Raw genomic sequence first — 18,324 nt, 5'->3', positions numbered from 1 at the left:
GGGATTCTGATAAAACTGGGGTAATGCCCGCTGAGGCAGAAGGGACGAGGGGGACCTTGTCTGTAGGATGGGAAGCGAACTGCACAGTTTAAGGGCAGGAAACCGTAAGCAGAAAACACATGGGCACCTGTCTTCATCGGAGACAGCCCGGCTTCTTGTATTTCTTTTCTAGAATGCTCCAGTTCAGCACAAAAGCCAACGTTTCTCCCTGGTTGTTTCCTCAAAGAGCCAGTCTGGAGGGCCCCCTTGTGTCTGAGAGAATTACAACCCAAAACGCCACGTCTATAAAATGGCTCCTGGCTCACCTGGCCCCTGGTTAGTATTACCAGGCAATGGCACTGGGCAGTGAAATCACACCAGAATGGTAGCACTAAAGCCCACATTTGCTGCCATCCCACAAAACTCAATACTACAGACCCCTGGGTGTTATTAAGCCAATGTCTGCTTCCCATGTGCAAATCAGTCTCTAAATGAGTGTAAAACCTTTCTCCTCCTTGAAGAGTTTGCAAGGAGCAGTCCTAAAGACTGCCCTCACTTCTGGCACCAACTGAGAGTTCAGGGGGTACCCCCAAACATCCCCAAATTCAACAATCTTCTAGAAAGACTCGAAGGCTCACTGAAAGCTGATATACTCACGGCCAGGGTTTATTACAGGGAGAGGATACAGATGAAAGGAATGCACAGGGCAGAATCCAGGAGGGTCCCAAACATGGGGCTTCTGGATGTCCTCACTCCGTGAAGTCATGAACAGCAGCCCCTCCTCCTGACATCCGTGCACGACAATGAAGTACTGTCAGCCAAGGAAGCCCACCTAGGCCTTGAGTGCAGACCATTTACCGGGGCTCCATCACATGGGCATGACTGACAGGCCACGTGGCTGATCTGTCTCCGGCCCCTCCAGAGGTGAGCTACCACCACAGGGCCCAAAGCCCCGCTATTCTAACTATTAGAACAATGACAGAGCGCACACGCTGTGGACGCATGAGGGCAAATGACCACCTTGACATCTAGGCTTCATTTTCCTCTAAGAAACCACGGAGGTACCTGCGCTGATGGCGGGTGGCATTCACGATCACCTCACAACTGCTGTTTTTTACTTCTAAACAGAAATCGCTCCTAGAGTAAGGGATAGTAAGTGTGCCCTGAGACCCTCATCAGAGACTTGCCTTATTCTGAGGTTTTAGATTTCTGAGTATCAGATATCCCTGAAGCTGAAATTCTTCCTTTTCCATAATTATTTCTGCTGTTTATATATCTGTCTCCTTACTCTGTAGTGGTTTCTTCCAGAAGAGGGGCTCTGTTCTGGGTTCCACCTCCTGTCACCCTGTCTGGCACATAACACATAATATTCAAGGCATAAGTCAACATGTTCAAAACAGTGTTGACATACTGAACCTTTAGATCTGATAAGCAAAAAAATTAGCCTACAAATAACGTTTGGGTAGTAAATAACCATTTGGGTGGTAAGAGGATCAAAGTAATATATATCTATATTTTCTTATACATGTGTCAAATATAACTAGAGAGATATACAAATATTAAGTGTGTCTGTCTGGGGAGCAGAATCAGGTACCTGGAGGGCAGGGTGAGCTGAAAAGAACACTTCCCACTGTACAGTCTTTAATACTTTTCTGTTTTTTTTAATAATACACTCAACCATGTAAATGTATTATATATCCTGAAAATTTTAATTTAAAAAGTCTAACATCAGGACAATGATTTGTAAACTCTTTATTTTGGTTAATATTGACCATATTCATTACTGACGTGGATTTATTACAGCTGAGAGTTACTCACTAGATATTCTACTGCTATTAGACCTTAAAAATTAGGAAGAGACAGGAGGGGTTTAAAATGGGATAAGGAGAGGAGAAAAGAAGCTGAGAGGGGAACATGAGGTCCCTGCCCATCCTTCTCGGGAAATGGGTAGCCAGACCAGATCTAAATGCCAGTCTTTTCAAAAAGGTTTTCAGAAAATGGTGTCAAAACAGTTTTTCAATGGATGAAACAATGTTAATGTTTCTAGAAGAGATCTCTTTGACATGAAAGACCCAACTTAGGAACAACTATACACTGCACATGACAGAGCTGGGATCAAGCAGCCTGGTATCAAATAAGCTACTGCTGTAGACCCAGCAGCCTCCAGGTGCTAGTTCTCACTCACAGGTGTATATGCTGTTTTAGGGCATAAAGATGTTGTAGACGGTTCTCACATAGATGTCATCTGGAGGTGGCTTCTTCTTGCTGCCCGGTTCAAGAAATTTCTTAATTGTAGGGACATTACTTATTTTCACTGAAAACTCCTTAAAAAAAAAAAAAAAGAACACGCAAAAGGTTGGCAGCAAAGGTTCTGGTTACTTGAAAATACCGTCGCACAAAGTGGCCCATCAAAGTTGGTGCAGTAACTATTTATGGTGGGAATCCAGTCAGAACCAGAACCCTGCATCTGTTTAGGGTCTGATCTCTCGGGATGATTATTTACAATCTCTGCCAACAACGGCTGAAATCTAGACCAGGCTTTATGCAAATCTCATAGCACACCAAGATGTGAACTCTTTTCAGAGATAGTAAAATTAAAAAGATACCTAGAATAAGATAATACTTGCTTCAAGAGGAAAAAAGGAATTAAAGGCATGGAAGTACTTCAAATATACTGATCTGCTCAGAGAAAATGCCTGAATAATTTAAATAAAACTTTTTAAAAGTGAACAGATGGTACAGTTTACATTTTAAGATTCAGCTTCCTTGAGCTTTTTTACTCTTATTAGTAAATGGATCTGCTTTCTGGCTATGTGTGGGAGATAGCCAGATACATTTTTTTTTATCCTATATCAGGTATTTGTGTAAAGTGGAATGGAAGAAAAAAATCAGATTTTTCACTCATAAAGTCAAATCTTACCAATTTTTGGTAAATGAGAGGCAAAGTCCATTAGATCTAGTGAAACATTTGAATTACATGATGATGTATATATCCATCATATATAGTTACTATATTAAAATATTTCAAAGAGGACATTTATTTAAAAAGCTACTATTTATTAAATGTCTATTATGGACAAAGCACACAGCCTTAATTAAGCATGCACACACATACAAACATACATACATACATACATCACTAATATTACTTTAACAGTTCTATGTAAATAAAAAAATCTTTTTATTGCTTATTTGAACTATTTGTATTATTACCAATATTTAGAAGCTTGTTCCATAGGATTTATCATTTCAATATTTACCTGGGATTTGCACTTACCATGTTTAATAAAACTTTTGTGACATTTGATTTTTTTTTTACCCTTTAATCAATGCAGGAATGACCCTTTAGTTCAACACAGATCTGGTGCTAGATTTTGAAGTCCTTTAATACTGATGCTCGATCTGATAAGAAATTAAAATTGTATTTACAGAGATGTGCCTGGGGTTTAAAAAAAATATGTTAGCACCACAGAAGGAAAATACCAACAGGTACCTCGGTTACTTCAGGGACCTACTGGTATTTAAGTCAAATTAAAGAATGTTCATCTCTTTATCTACCAGAGGAAATGAACAGATAGCTAAACGACAGAGTGGCTATTTGCCTTGCTGAAGATTTCTAGTCTCATTTTCTGGGCGCATGTATGTCCTCATTAATATTTCAAAATGATGTCTACACGATGTGCAAAAAGTATTTTTTTTTAATGTATGTATGTTACTCTGGAGATTTAGTGTGTCTCTCTCTTGGCTTTTGGTAACTTGGTCATAGATGTGTCAAATTTGGTCTATATAAAGGATTGGCAACCCTGTCCTATAAAGGACCAGTCAGCAAGCACTTTAGGCTTTGCAGACCATATAGTCTTTATGAGAACTGGTCAACTCTGCTTTGGAAGCACAAAAACTCCTTTAGACAATGCATGAATGAATGCACGTTTTAATAAGCTTGTGCCAATCACCTTATTTACAGATGCTGAAATTTTAACTTCATAAAATTTCATGTGTCATGAAATATTATTGCTCTTTTGGTATTTTCCAACCATTTAAAAATGTGAAAGCTATTCTCAACTCAAGAGCTGTACAAAACCAGGTGGCAGGCCTTATGTGGCCTGGGAGGGAGACCGCAGTTTGCCACCCACCAAGCCCACTAGACTTGGAGATAAAAGCTAAGATTGCAGACAAAATTCAGGCACCCACTAAGTAGGCCATCTTGGCTACTGACTTTTTTATCTAGGTCTCTATTTCCTTATTTATATGTGGAAGGAATAATTTCTAAACTTCCATCATCAATCCTGTCACAATAATGCCGAGGAATAAGAGAAGCCACACACGTCTCTCCTTGGAAGTTCTGGGAATAAGACAGAGGGAATGCTTTGGGGTGAGGTTTGGGGTGTCTCTCACTGGCACTCAGAACTCAGGCTCCAGCATTTCCAATCTGAGGCCACGTTACTTTGGAGACTGGGAGCCACACCCTGACAGCCACACGCTGACCATGAGCCTTTCTGAGCCTGACTGTCCAGCTCTCGGGTCAGGACATATGGCACGAGTGGCTGAGGAGCACCCTGTCCCTGCGATTCCTGTATGGCAAGTCCCTGTAGGCAAACTGTGTGTGAAGTTTGTCCCAAGAGTGTAGTTAGGTAACAAAATGAAGGCAAAACTTCTTTCACGTGTAAATGATCTTACAGCTCTTAAGGATGTGGGGAGCAGAAAAAAATTTCAAGTCTGTACCTTCATTTCCTTTTACTAACTTGAATCTACAAAAAAAACAAAAACTCGCACACACACAGCCAGCCAACAGACATCCAAGGAAGGCCTCAGAGCTCTGAGCCAATCTTCTAAAACATGTTTTATTTACCTGAAGGTGAGGAAACGCAGACAGGATGTTAGGGATTTTCTCTTCTAGAGCCAAAATGGTTTGGAGTAGAATCACGTCTGCAAGGCTCAGCTGATCACCAACGAGAAACCTCTGTCCATGATCCCTTAAAACCTGTAGGATGTTAATGTTTCACACTGGTCAATAATACTCCACATGGAGAACTGAATGAAGCTATTGAATCAGTGCAGTATCTGAGAAAAGGTCAAACTACAGCCTTGTCCTTTGATCCTCTGAGAAATAAGGAAGCTCCCTATATGGGACAGAGAAAGAGCAGAAAAGGCGTAGACATGAAAGCATTATTATATAACTGCTTTATATCAGAATGAGACACTGAAAACAGGAAGGAAATATTAATTCTGGATTTAGCATCCAGTGCTTTAAACAGATGCACCTATTCCATAAAAGTGTCTACAGAAATGAATTAGTCCTGATGCAAACTCAGGTGGCTGGGGGAATGTGATGTTAAGGAGTGGGGAAGAGGACCTCTCCAAAGGTCTGATCTCTTTGCCAGTTCTATTTCTACAAACATCAGGACTCATAGTCACAAACTGGACATGATTATAAAAAAAGCAAGCTTTCTTTCCCATCTTCCAAAACAGAGAATATTAAAAGCATGACAGTTTATCTTGACTCCTGTTTTGAGAGTCACACATAGGCGCAGAAAGTCACAGGAACAGGTGATGATCAGGGAGAGGCAGGGAATAGTGGTGTGAGAGGGAAGAACGCCTTTGCAGTGAACTCTTGGATGCCCGCTCACAAGTGCGAGTACCTGTGTGTGCGCGTGTGCACGCATGTGCCTGCCAGAGACTGTACATACGACTCCAAATCAAACACAGCTACTGGAACCAGAGTGGGGGAGCACAATGAATCCAGTTACAGTAAGGGGCCAGGGTTTCAATCTTGGCTCCTGACCTTGGGCATGTCACTCAATCTCTCTGTGACTGATCCATTATGTGTAAAATGAGGGGGTCACAATTTTTTGCTCATGTGTTGGGAGGAGCCCTGACAAGGTCTGGCCCACTGGGACGTAAGACCCAGCAGTGACCTTTCACCGAGGCACCTACTACCTTGTCACCCCACATTTCTGCATTATCATACTGCACATTCACCAAGTGTCCATTTGGACAAGAGACCATGAAACCCAGTGACAGAAAAACCCAGATGATACCTCTCCTTCTTTTATCTAATTCCACAAAGAGGACCAGAGGAGGTTCGCCAATTTCATATTTTCACATTTTCTTCTTTTGTTTTTTAATCAAAACATTTAAAACAATTCCTCTCAGTTGAGGAAAAGAGGAGCCTGAATCTCAGAAATGCAGATATAATAACATACAAAGAAAACAACAAAACAGGTAACAAGGAAAAGAAGAGAAATAAAACAGCAATGGTTCTTCTCTTATGCCCAACCACCAAGTAGGCTGCTCCACAGATATCTGTGGGATGAAAGAATGAATGAATGAAGTCTTTTTTGCTTTTCCACCAGGTGGAATGTAAGGCATGATAATGCACACGTGTGGTGAACCCCTGGTCCTGGTAAAGTCTAAGGGGCTCCAAGACATCCTGACTTTGTGCTGATGGCTGCTGTCAGTGAGGTTAGTCCAACAGCCTGGCTTTACACTTCCCTGCATGGATATTAGTGGCAGCTCCCTTGGACCTGGTTATCCTGCATTTATAGGCTTCCCTGCCACCTACCTTTTCAAACACAGGGAAGTATCTAATGATAGCCTTCTGGGCCATGTTAACCACTTCCTTTTGTTGATCATCTGGTTTTAGGAAAGGATGCATGATAATCAGCTCCAGCAGATCTAGTGTTGCCTCCACGTACATGTCAATCCTTAAAACAAAAACAGTGTTTTCAGTTTCCTCTGCTTCGAACTCACCAACTTCCACAACTAACCATTCAGAGTACTTTTCTCTTAAGGCCCCGGCAACTTAAGTACCAATAAGCACTTATCTACACCTGTCTCTTAAGAGCACATATGCAAAGTCAAGTCTAATTGTAATTTAGAAAACTCCTTTAGGAAAATCTGTCCCAAATCAGAAAGGATAATAGTCATGGCTGCCCTCTCTCTCCTGCCCCCCTCCTGATCCCAGCACCAATGCTCGCTGTGGGTGGAATTCCACATTTATAAAAGCAGTGATATCATTTGTGGAATGCTCAGTATGTACCAGGCATGATGCTAAATTATCCAGTATCTGGAAATATCCAAATTCCAGTGAATCCTATGACATTATGAGGAATGTGCTATTGTTATCCCATCATATGGGAAACTCATCAGGACCCTGGAACTTACTAGCACTTTGCCCAGTATCGTGCATCTAGGAGGTAGACGGGCCAGACTCTGAATTTAAAATTATAGCCCAAGGCACAGTTTCCCAGGCCCTGAAAGTCACAGCAGCTTCCTGTTCCTAATATTTGATGATAATAAATTTAAATATGTTGAAACCTGAAATAGTCACACCCCAGATACAGGATCCAGTATCTCTGTACTGATTTTCCAACTTTTTGTTCCCTGTTCACACTAACGATACAAGACATAAAGTAGACGGGGTGTGCTGCTGAAACCAGCTAGGGCATCAGTAGCTGACAAGTGAGAACATGCGAGAAGGGCCACAGTACAAGGTTCTCTCCTTGAGGTCCTTGCCAAAGAGATGGTGCTTGTCCGCTATGTAGTGGAGGATGCTTCGCGTCTGCACCAACTTCATCCCATCAATTTCGACCATTGGCACTTGCTGGAACAGCAGGTGGTTACCTGAGATCAGAAGCCCAGAGTTAGAAGTGATCTCTTCCTGGTCCCCCAACCCCTAAAAAGATGCTCTATTGAATTAAAAGGGACATTGGCACCATAGCCTTAGGACATAATGCAAAGCTCCCTGATGACAGACAGCCTCAACTACCTTCAGGAATGCAGACTTAGCCATAAAAGAAGCCAAAAAACTAGCATGGTTTCAAACCTTCTTTTCTTTAACTTTCATTCCAGGGAACAGCTACCCATAGTGATAAGGGGAAGAAGGTAGGAAAGAGCTCTTAAGAGCTGAGCTGGCCAGTTTGGTGGCCAATAGCTATATGTGTCTGGTTAGACCTAAATTTAAATTAATCAATATTTAAAAAATTTTAAAGTTCAGTTCCTTAGTCACACTTAGACCCATTTCAAGTGCTCAGCTGGCCCCTGTGGTGAGCGGCTGCTGGACTGCACTGTGCGGCACAGAACATCTCCATCGCTGTAGAATGTTCTACCAACTGCACTGCTGAAGCCAGTCTGATAAGGAAACCTAAGTCACCTATTGATACTCATGTATATTCACCGGTTTTTCTTTTCCAGAGCCACAGACTACTTACTATCAAGTTGCCCGTCACTGGTTAAAAAGCAACTCATTGGTTTCTTCAACAAACCTGTTATCAACCACCTTCCACATACCAAGCTCTGGGGAGAGATGCACGTACAGGACATAGCCCAGCCCTCCACGGGCACCAAGGGTCGGGGGCACAGGAGGGTGGAGGGGAGGTGGGTACTCCGCACATGCCTAGGGCTGTCAGACCAGTGTCACGCATGAAGGATGACGTTACAGTCCTGCAGAGCCGGCCCCTCTCTAGGGAGCCTGCACTCAGGCTTGGGGACCCTGCTGATGGCTGGGAAAAGGCCGCTCACAGGGCTGCTAGGGATTGCTTATGGGGCCTGGGTGTGGACAGTGTCGACCGGGAGTAAAAGGGGGGCTTTTCATTGATTCCATTTGTTTGGTATTTACTTCAGAAATGCAGCCCAGTTGTAAATGGGAATTTCTATCTGTATACTTCAAGCAGGTTCCAATGTCTCAGATAATCAAGGAGATGAGGAGGAAAGGGAGAAAGGAGAGGAAGAAAGGGGAAAAAGAGGTGGGAGGAGGGCCGAGGAGGAGAAAGGGATGGAGACGGGCCATTCCTTCGGGTGCTTCTCCCTTTGCTCGCTCTTACTGAATAGCAGGCCATTTTCTACCATTTTCGGCTATTATTCCCTCTTGCTCGTCTGGTTTTAGGACACTGCTCTGAATGCCCAGTGTCAGCAGAGTCTTTGCCCTCCCCCATATGACACTGGATGGTTAAGAAACAAAATCAGTATCACCGACAGTTGTTTCATCCCCATACTCACCATCCTGCAACCTCTGCAGCTGTTCTTTTGTTTCTAAGAATTCTTCATCAAACTAAATACAAAAAAAAAACCCACCCAAAGAAGGTACATGTCATTGCAGGATAGGACTGAAAACACCAAGTTAAAGTGCCTCAGAAGCAGAGAGAAAAAAAGCATTTAGCACCCACATCTTGGTTTCTAAGTATCACTGGGCACTAAAAGAAACGTGGGCTTCCAGGAGGAAAGGTTGATTCGGCTCCATCAGAAAGCAAGGAAGCACGCAAAGACGAGTAAGATAGGCATGCAGACTCCTGCGGCGGGACTCCCTAGCCAGGCTTGGGATAAATCGAGCATCAGAACGAGCAATGTCAGGTACATGTAATAATGCACACCAACAAAAAAATCCCTGCATCCATCAGTGATGACATTTTTTTAAAAAGGAGGGGAGGGAAAGCTCGAATTAGTGTTAGCCAATGATAAAATTAGGAAGTCGCCAATTTGCAACCTACAGTGTAATAACCGATTCTGATAAGGATCACAGTTGATGCTGAACTCATTGAGTTGTCATACACAGAATATTCAAACAACTTAAGTATGACCAAGGAAAAATGTATCTTTGGGATGGAAAGATCTGGAGATCTCACCAACTATCTAACCAAGGGACCAAACTTGGCTCCCTACTGGGGGCCACTCTGAGACACGGTGGGCTTCCTGCTGTTATACAATGAGAAGGACAGAGACACAGTAAAAACATGGCCAGAAACATTTAATCTGGGTCTAAGTGCACGGGAACGTGAGGCATATCCGCAACGTGGGACACTGTCACAAAAATGGCCTGGACTCTCAGGCTTACGGACAACTTCATTTTTTTTTTTTTAAACATCATGTGGGTGTGCAAGGTTCTGGAAAGGGTTTGGGGGATTTGTCTGCCTCTGTCATTCCCACTCTGCAGTCTTTACCACTTGGCTGGCTCCTGTTTCTACACACCTATTCACTTCCGGACCAAAAACATGAGCTCCATTCTTCAAGGAAAAAGCTTTATTTAAAGGAGGTTTGACTTCGGCCCTCCTCTGCTAACTCTCCTTTATGCAATTTGGTGTTTCTAAGTCACATAACTGGCTCTTTGTTGACAGAAATTCACGCAAGAGATTCAATTTCTCCTTCACACATTCCTTTTCTGTCAGGTCAAGGGTACAAAAGAAAAAAAGAGCATGTGCTGTTCTAGATAAAGAGCCAAAAAGGCAGAACCACCAAATGCCTGAATCTTGATTAGATCCTGGATTGTGGGGGATAATTATAACCGCTAGATAGATAAATAACAGTTACAGAGACATTTGGGGGACAACAGGGAACTTTGAATATGCATTACATAGTAGATTTTGTAAAACTAGTATTAATTTTCTTATTGGTGGCAATACTGTGGTTATTAGAATCATTATTCTTTCTTAGGAGGAAGAGACATGCTGATGTCTTCTACTTGCTGTTAATGACTGAGAATAAAAAAGCAGAGAGGCAGGGCGGGGGCGGGGTGGGGTGGAAGGAGGGAGCAAACGCAGTCAAATACTAGTCCCTGGTGAATCTAGTTGAAAGGTGTCCGTTATACTATTACACCTTTGCTGTAGGTTTGAAAGTTTTCAGATTTACAACTTGGGGCGGAAAAAAAGAAACAGTGAAAACAACTTCCTCTCCTGACATTACACAGTGTGTTCTAAGGCACTAAGGTGCTTCCTGTGGGAAAGAGGAGGCCTCCTCTCACCCCGTTCCGGGATGGTTCCCCACCTGTGTCTGTCCCTGTGCTGCTCCCCCAATCATGGGATGGGGGTCAGAGCTGATGGCACGGGATCAGGAGTCCTCCCTTCCTCCATCTCAACTAGCTGGCTTGGGGGCTGAACTAGGATAGAGGCAGAGCTTCTCCTACTGGCCAGGATCCTCGTGGCGTGAGGAGAGGGGCCTCAGCATCCTCAGGAACTCCACCTGGTGCCCTCTGAGCAGTGGCTTCAGGGCAAGAATGTTCGGGGCATCCGTCCAAACACCTAGCTGTTCAGAAGTGCTGGGAGTGGTGCTCCCTCCACACTACTGCTCTCAAACTTTTGTCACCGTGATCATTTAAAGCACATAAAAAAGTGACAGGGGTTCCGAGTGAGAGCCAGGCACTCCCCTCTGAGATTCACAGTCAGGAGATGGGAGAGAGTGGAAATAGACATTTTTTAAAACAAGTCCTTCCAAATGGTTCTGATTCTGGTTTTTGACTTCTGGGAACAATCTATAAAATGTGTGCCATCTCTCACTAGAGACACTCTGTGTCAAACTGTATAAAACCAGTGATCAGTGAGAAGCTGGTGCTGGAATGGAGGAAAAGGGAGAGAATCACAGACAGAGCTCGGAGGGAGCATGGTGACCGTATTCTCAGTATTGCTTGAGGCTGTAAGGACAGAACACAGCGTCCAGGTTTCCATGTACAGTCATTTGTCTTTGTCTCCTAACCAGGGCACTGTTCCCACGTAGCACTCTCCAGAGAACTGCCTCTTGCACACCCCAGCACTCCCTTTTCAACACTTTCAGTTCTAAGGGAACTGCCCAGAAGTCCTGAATTAGGAGTGTGTGGCCCTTAAGTCTCCTCTTCACGCGTGTTCCCTCTTAGCAAGGGGGCTCAGGCTTGTTTTCTGGGCTACCTTCAGGCAACTAAAGCCCCAGGCAGTGAAGAAGCAACACTGTTTAAGGACTCCAACCAGGCGACAGAGACAGAGGTCAGAGGACACTGACTCCCTGAATTAGAACAGGCTGCCTTTCCGCAAGTTTTAATGACCTAGTTACTCAGACGTGTGTGCTTTTCATGTCAGGCTTAATCTAATACTATGACATAAGGTATAATGAACGCATCCAGTGGCTGCCAGCCAGCCCTCCTGTTTCAGATCTATATGAGCACAAACTGGGCTAAAAATGTGTTTTAGCAAAGAAATGGGGAGGGGACTCCCAATACTAGCTTTTGGATATTTTTTCTGTTAACCATGTGGTCAGCCCTATCCAGAGAGGCCAATCTAGCTCCCTCCACCCTAGTCAGAGGGGTGGGATCAAAACCCAAGCTGGGCTAATTATCCTACCCACCTGCCTGCCCACTGTGGCTGATCTATGGTAGGTGGGTCTTATGACACATGCTCTTCTTTGTTTAACTGACTTTGGATTGGTTTCTATTATTGTGACAAAGAATCTTGACTCATAGAGCAAGGGGGACAGGGCAGAATGAAGACAGGGGAAAGAGAAGACCTGACAAAGGATTATATTACATGCACATATGAGATGTCCATTGCAAAACTTATTAAATAAGCCAGATTTGCAAACTCAGAAGCAAAACAAGTGTTAGGTGACATAAATAAGCCATCCAGGTTCAAGTTATGGCACTTAGAATTTTTTCACTCTCTGCTTCAGACAATTGGAAAATAATCCTGAGACACCAGGGAATGATGGGGACTATTGAACTAGAAAGGTCCGTCTATAGTGGCAGTCCTTCCTCAGATTCAGCAACTGCTGCCCCTGTGTAACTGGGAGCCCAGGACCATCAGGCCTTCAAAATTCTCAAGAGATGTGAGAAGTAAGAATTTGCATATAAAAATGAAATCAACTAATTTAGAAAATTATAAAACACTGTATAAAAAGGTATGACGATATGATAAGGAAAGAAACCAAAACCCAACCCAAACAAACAAAAAACGAAGCCCCAAACTGAACAGTCACTATTTGTCATCTTTGCTGGTTACTAGGGTAATGACTCGTTATTCTGAAAAATTAATAAAAAGAGAGAATCAAGCATTTACCTTCCCTTTCCTATCAGAACTGTAATTCAAGGTAATTAGTCAACAAGTGAAAAATTACTTTTCATATGAGAAGCACAGTTAACAAATTCAGATAAAATGAAAGATACAGAAAAATCATGATTTTGTATGTAAGCCCTAACAGTGGTGATGGTCAACAGCTACGAAAAACACTAGTTAAAAAGGTAATGGAGAAAAATTTATACTGCTTGGATCAGGCTGACATCACTGGAATGCATGGCTCAAGCTCGGCATTGCTGAAAAGGAGACAGACGTCATACATCCTCTGATGCTGCGCAATAGAAATATGTTCAGTTTCCCTCTGATGGAGTCTGGCAGGAAAAAAAAATTTAGAGATAGAAGGAAGCCTGGATTTGATCACACCTCTGGGTACAACTAGCTGTTTGTAGGAACTATAGATAATAGAAGGATACGTTACAATGAGGGTAAATCAGCCAAATCTAGAATGGGGGAAATTCTGTAGGGCAGAATTTTTTTTTCACAAATAAACGGCTCTAGAAACAAATGCAGACACATAGCACCCAGATCGTGGCTGCTAATACCATTTTCTAATAAAAGGGACTTGGGCTCCGTGGAGAAATACTGGACTCTAGGGCCAGGGCAAGGAAGATACAAGATGAGCCTGGAGTACTTCACAGTGTCAGAAAGGAAGAAAGGGCTGAAGAAAAAAAAAAGAGAAAAGAAAAGAGAGGATGGGGCTATACGGAAAGGGCACAGAGCCACCCTGAAAGGCACAGTGGTTAGAGCCGGGACAATATAAATAACAAAGTATTATTGGATTATAACCTAAATACAAAAAAATATACTTAAGTTCATATAAATCAATGACTGAATAAAAAAATAAATGGAGGGAAAAAAGACAAGGCTCCTTACATAAAAATTCTAAATGCAGATACTGCCCACCGTGAGGAGCTGGAGCTTAATTACCATCCGGTCGAGTGTGGGCTGAACTTATTGATTCAGTTTCAAACAACAGAGGGGAAAATAGTGCCTTTACAATGAGAAAACTGGCAGGCACCACCTTTTAACCAAATGACCAAGTTTAACAGCCCTAGAAAGAGCTCATGGAACCCCTAATATGATGCCAACAAGAAGGGGACTTCACCTCTGTGCCACTGTCCCCCCAAGCCCCAAACACCAGACTAATCATGATAAAAACGTTAGACAAACCCAAACTGTGGGGGATACTATCAGAAACCTGACCAATACTTTTCAAAACTGTCAAGGTCGTGAAATACAGGAAAGGCTGAGAAACTGTCAAAGATGAGAGAGTAAGGGAACCTAATGGCGAAATACGCTGGATCCTGGAACAGTAAAAGGACATTAGTGGAAAAACTCATTCAATTTGAATAGTCTGTAGTTGAGTCATGCACCAATGCTAATTTCTTAGTTTTGACATGGTTAATGTAAGATGTCATCATCAGGGGAGACTGAGTGGTAGTTGTATGAGAGCATGCAGTAATATCTTTGTAACTTCCATAAATCTAAAATTATTCCCAAATATAATTTATTTATTTTTAATGCAGAGGCAACTGTTACAGATTTTTAAAATGCTGAAAGCAACAAACGAAATGCAACCTGTGGACCTGATCTAGATACAGACTGGAATAAACTAATCATAAAATAAAACATTTGAGACAATCAGACTGAGTGTTAGATGGTAAGAAGAAATTGTTGGGTGTGATAATAGTACTGTGGTTATGTTTTAAAATCCCCGTCTTTAGAGATAAAAAATGAAATGCGCATGGATGGAATGACATGCTGTTTGCATTTTGCTTTAAAATACTCCCACAAAATAAGTGGAGAGGGGATAGATGAAATAAGATTAGCATGCAGTTAATGATTGTTGAATCTGTGAAGGATGAAGGGCACATTGAAATTCATAGTCATGTTCTCTCTACCATTGTTCCTACTTGAAAATTTCCATAAATAAGAAGCTAAAAGAACAGAACAAAAACAAAAACAAAAACACTATGGGGCAAAGCATACACATATACAGTTAAGTTTGAAGCCATTGAAGTAAACAGGAAATTTACCTCTGGATTGTGTAAGTCACACAAGTTCTGGGAGTAACTGGCAAATTTCAGGTTCGTTCCTTCTCTCAAAAATTATGCATATTTATTGGTGGTAGATCAGAAGCCAATGAATAAGCAAGGGATCGAAAGTAAGATAGAATTCTGTCAATTACATTTTATATATAAAGGAAAAAAACCCTTGAAAGGAAGGAATCTTCTGACTCAATGAAGCATGCCTGTAATAGCAGTGGGAGAGGACCAGAACAGGGCTCCACCATGTATGTTCTTCTCAAAAGTCTCTAAGTCACGACAAATCTGTGAATAGACAGCTTAGGGGTTACCTCGACTCCAGCGGCAGCTAAAACCCATCTTACGGATTCCATCCGGCCCCTCCCGTTCGGGTAGTGGAGCTTGGGCTTCGCTGCCATCATGGCTTTTCTGCTTTCTGAAAAAAAAACATGCAGCAGCTCCTCGCACGTAACAGTCTTAATTTCGTAGCCTCACCCAGTGCTCAGGGGCTAAAGGAATATTCAGGATTTTGGCACAAGAAACTAGTTTTTAAAAATATTATTACTGCATTTTCCCTCACTAAATAAAAACATACCACCATTAAAAAAAAAAAAACCAACCAACCACCTTAGCTTCCATACTGTTTCTATTCATGATTTCTTATTCTGGATCTGGGGAAGCTGAGGCCATCTGTAGCAAAGACAGTGGAGCTAACCTCACGGTATTTCACAGATTCAGAACATTATATACTTTGACCTTGAAAACCTCAGTTTTCCAAATTCGGCCTGGAGAGTCAAGACGCGGAGGGCCGTGGAGGGGAATAATGCCCCCACTGGCACCTCTGCAAGAATTCATAGTTTGACATGCATCCTCATACTCGATCGTCACAGCACCCGGGAGGTGGACAGGCCCAGTATGACTATTGTCTGCAAAGCGTGCGTCTATCGTCACGTCTGCGGCGGCTGCCCGCGGGTCGCCCTCGTCTCCCGCCCAGGCCGGGAGATGAGCCATGGACTCGGTCACCCGAGACGGGACTCCCGGGGTATCCCGCGACCCGGCTCGGCGCACGGTGGGCCCGGCCCGGGGCGGATCCGACCCGCCTTCCAAAGGATTGAGTCCGCAGAGCGGGTTAATAGAAATACGCACCCAGAGCCAAGAATGACCCCATCCCCAGCCAAGGAGGCCCACTCTGCTCAGAAGGGGGCGGGAGCGCAAAGCACAGAGGGCAGGCGACGGGAGAAGGACCGAGAGCGGGGAGAGGGTGAGGGATGGCAGATGGGGTAAGAGACCCGGGAGAGGAGGGCAGACGAGAAGCGGGGCAATGGCGGGAGGGGAGGCAGGCAGACAGACCTGGGATCCGCGCGGGGCAGGGAGCCGCAGAAAGCGCGCAGTGAGCGGTCTGCAGCGCCGCACACCCGCGGCTGAAGAGGGCGCCCGCGGTGGGCGAGGCTCCAGGAGGCTGGGCCAATAGGGACAGCACTGTTTTGCATGCCCCACCCATCTGCAAGGCATTCTGGACAATACGAAAACAGCCCCAATTCGTGCCCGTTTCTACACCAATTTAGCATTTTGAGAGATAAAGTGACCTTTGAAATACTAGACTAGATTTGGGGTAAAAATTGAATTACTTAAAAATTCCTGCTAAAGGGCTGGAGTGGTAAACTAGTACACCTATGTGTAAAGATAAAATTCTCTTTAGGTTTATATTCTTTGTGAGCACCCGCGAGTTTTCGGATGTGAGGGCGATCTGGCTGCGACATCTGTCACCCCATTGATCGCCAGGGTTGATTCGGCTGATCTGGCTGGCTAGGCGGGTGTCCCCTTCCTCCCTCACCGCTCCATGTGCGTCCCTCCCGAAGCTGCGCGCTCGGTCGAAGAGGACGACCTTCCCCGATAGAGGAGGACCGTTCTTCGGTCAAGGGTATACGAGTAGCTGCGCTCCCCTGCTAGAACCTCCAAACAAGCTCTCAAGGTCCATTTGTAGGAGAACGTAGGGTAGTCAAGCTTCCAAGACTCCAGACACATCCAAATGAGGCGCTGCATGTGGCAGTTTGCCTTCCTTTTTTTGACAGTGCAATTTTAAACCTTTTTTTTTTTTTTTTTTTTTAAGATACACACCTAGGTGTTGGTAGGGGCCAAAGAAGTAATTCGGTAAATAATCAAATGAGTAGAACGCAGAATTCTCATGGATTTTAAACTTAAAAATAACTGCCTTCATAGGGACTTCAGAACTATTCCTTGTTTTTAGAGGCAGCTTCTATTTGTTTTATTTCACCAATCGGGGGCTGTCGAGAGCACCTGGCTTGAAAAGCCCGTTGGCGCTGATGGAGTAAACAGACTCTGTGGACTCTGAATACATTGGAAGGCGGGATTGCAACTAATACGATCAGATCTTAATTTTCGGTAGATTTCTCTGACAGAACGAATTGGGTCAGTGGTGGGGTCAGAGAGAGGCCTGTTAACTGACCGTGTGAACTAAAGGAGCATCATGAATTTGAAGAAGATGGGTTAGAAAAACTGAGACAGTAAAAAGGTAAAAGGTAAAGGATTTATTATCAGTCCAAGGGAATAGGGGAAAAAAGGTCCAGAATGACACTCTTCATCCCCAAACACACACACACACATCTTTCTTGTACTGACTTAACACAGAGATTACGCAGTTTAACACAGGGAGTCATACTTTACAACCCTGCTAAAAGTGATCATTTTTTACTTTTTTTCTTCCAATCCATCTTATTACAAGGATTAACCTTGAACTTTATAGGACAAGTTTTATTCAATTTTGATGATGCGCAAAACATTTATCTCCACTTTATTTCTAATTGGTTGAACCACATCAAATTGCTGATATTTTATCATTTTTCTCCTAGCCTGCAAAAATGGCAACTTCCTATATAAAATAGGGGTAATAAAACCCCCAATCTCGTTACAGGCAATCTTGTTTACCTGAAAGAGAAACAAGGCAGTAGCATATGACTATTATAATCACACAGGCTTGTGAAGAAACAAAAAGTCCTGTTACAATAATTTTGCCGTTCTACGACAGGTACCTTTAGGTCATTTTATTTTTGGAAGCCCCTAAGATCATTCTATACCTAGAGATCCTTGGAGTCACTCCGTCTGAGATGATCTTATAGCGTCTATCTACCTACATGACGTATTTTCAGAGACCTTGGGATGTCCTCCCTACCTTTAACCTTTCATCCACCCACTCAGTAGCAGGTAAAATTGCCTAAGCAAAAATTAAGAGCTTTAAATCTCAGTTTAAGAGAAGCTTTACCTGTAGACACTCCAGAAAGAGGGAAACAAGCAGCTTAAATTCAGCCTTAGCTATAAAAGACTGGTGTCTGGTATCAGGCCCTATTCTAACGGGGATCTTTCCCCCCTAGTTTTATTGAGAAATAATTGGCATAGAGTAGCATACAGTGTGATGGTTTGATTTACATATACTGTGAAGTGATTACAATAGGTTCAGTAACATCAAATACTCACAGATACAATAAAAAGAAAAGAAA

The 18,324-nt window shown here is 43.2% G+C and overlaps 1 protein-coding gene across 2 annotated transcripts; it reads right to left on the bottom strand.

Annotated features, from left to right (window-relative positions):
* Window positions 1–1,714: 1,714 nt before the first annotated feature.
* On the bottom strand, window positions 1,715–16,253 carry GSTA4 (glutathione S-transferase alpha 4). 2 transcript variants are annotated; one of them, XM_017671900.3, is made up of 7 exons: window positions 16,160–16,253; window positions 15,142–15,245; window positions 8,977–9,028; window positions 7,470–7,602; window positions 6,542–6,683; window positions 4,829–4,960; window positions 1,715–2,303 (listed from the first exon to the last, which is right to left on the bottom strand). In XM_017671900.3, the coding sequence occupies exons 2-7, from the start codon at window positions 15,229–15,231 to the stop codon at window positions 2,181–2,183; spliced, it is 672 nt and encodes a 223-aa protein (XP_017527389.1). In that variant the 5' UTR covers window positions 15,232–15,245; window positions 16,160–16,253; the 3' UTR covers window positions 1,715–2,180. The 2 variants fall into 2 exon arrangements, with proteins under 2 accessions (XP_017527389.1, XP_017527388.1); XM_017671899.3 differs by lacking the exon at window positions 16,160–16,253 and adding an exon at window positions 15,956–16,111.
* Between the last annotated feature and the right edge of the window lie 2,071 nt (window positions 16,254–18,324).

This window comes from Manis javanica, chromosome 16 (genome assembly GCF_040802235.1).
Source record: "Manis javanica isolate MJ-LG chromosome 16, MJ_LKY, whole genome shotgun sequence".
NCBI classification, from domain to species: Eukaryota; Metazoa; Chordata; class Mammalia; order Pholidota; family Manidae; genus Manis; species Manis javanica.
This window is presented reverse-complemented; position numbering and strand designations above follow the sequence as displayed.

Bases quoted from the DNA above. Each gene is read 5' to 3' on its own strand.
- GSTA4 (XM_017671899.3), bottom strand. From the start codon at position 15,977: ATGGGGTCATTCTTGGCTCTGG. The intron at 6,684-7,469 runs GTACTGTGGCCC...TTTTGTTTTAAG, and splicing joins GACCTCAAGGAGAGAACCTT to GATTGACATGTACGTGGAGG. The intron at 4,961-6,541 runs GTAGGTGGCAGG...AACATCCTACAG, and splicing joins ACTTCCCTGTGTTTGAAAAG to GTTTTAAGGGATCATGGACA.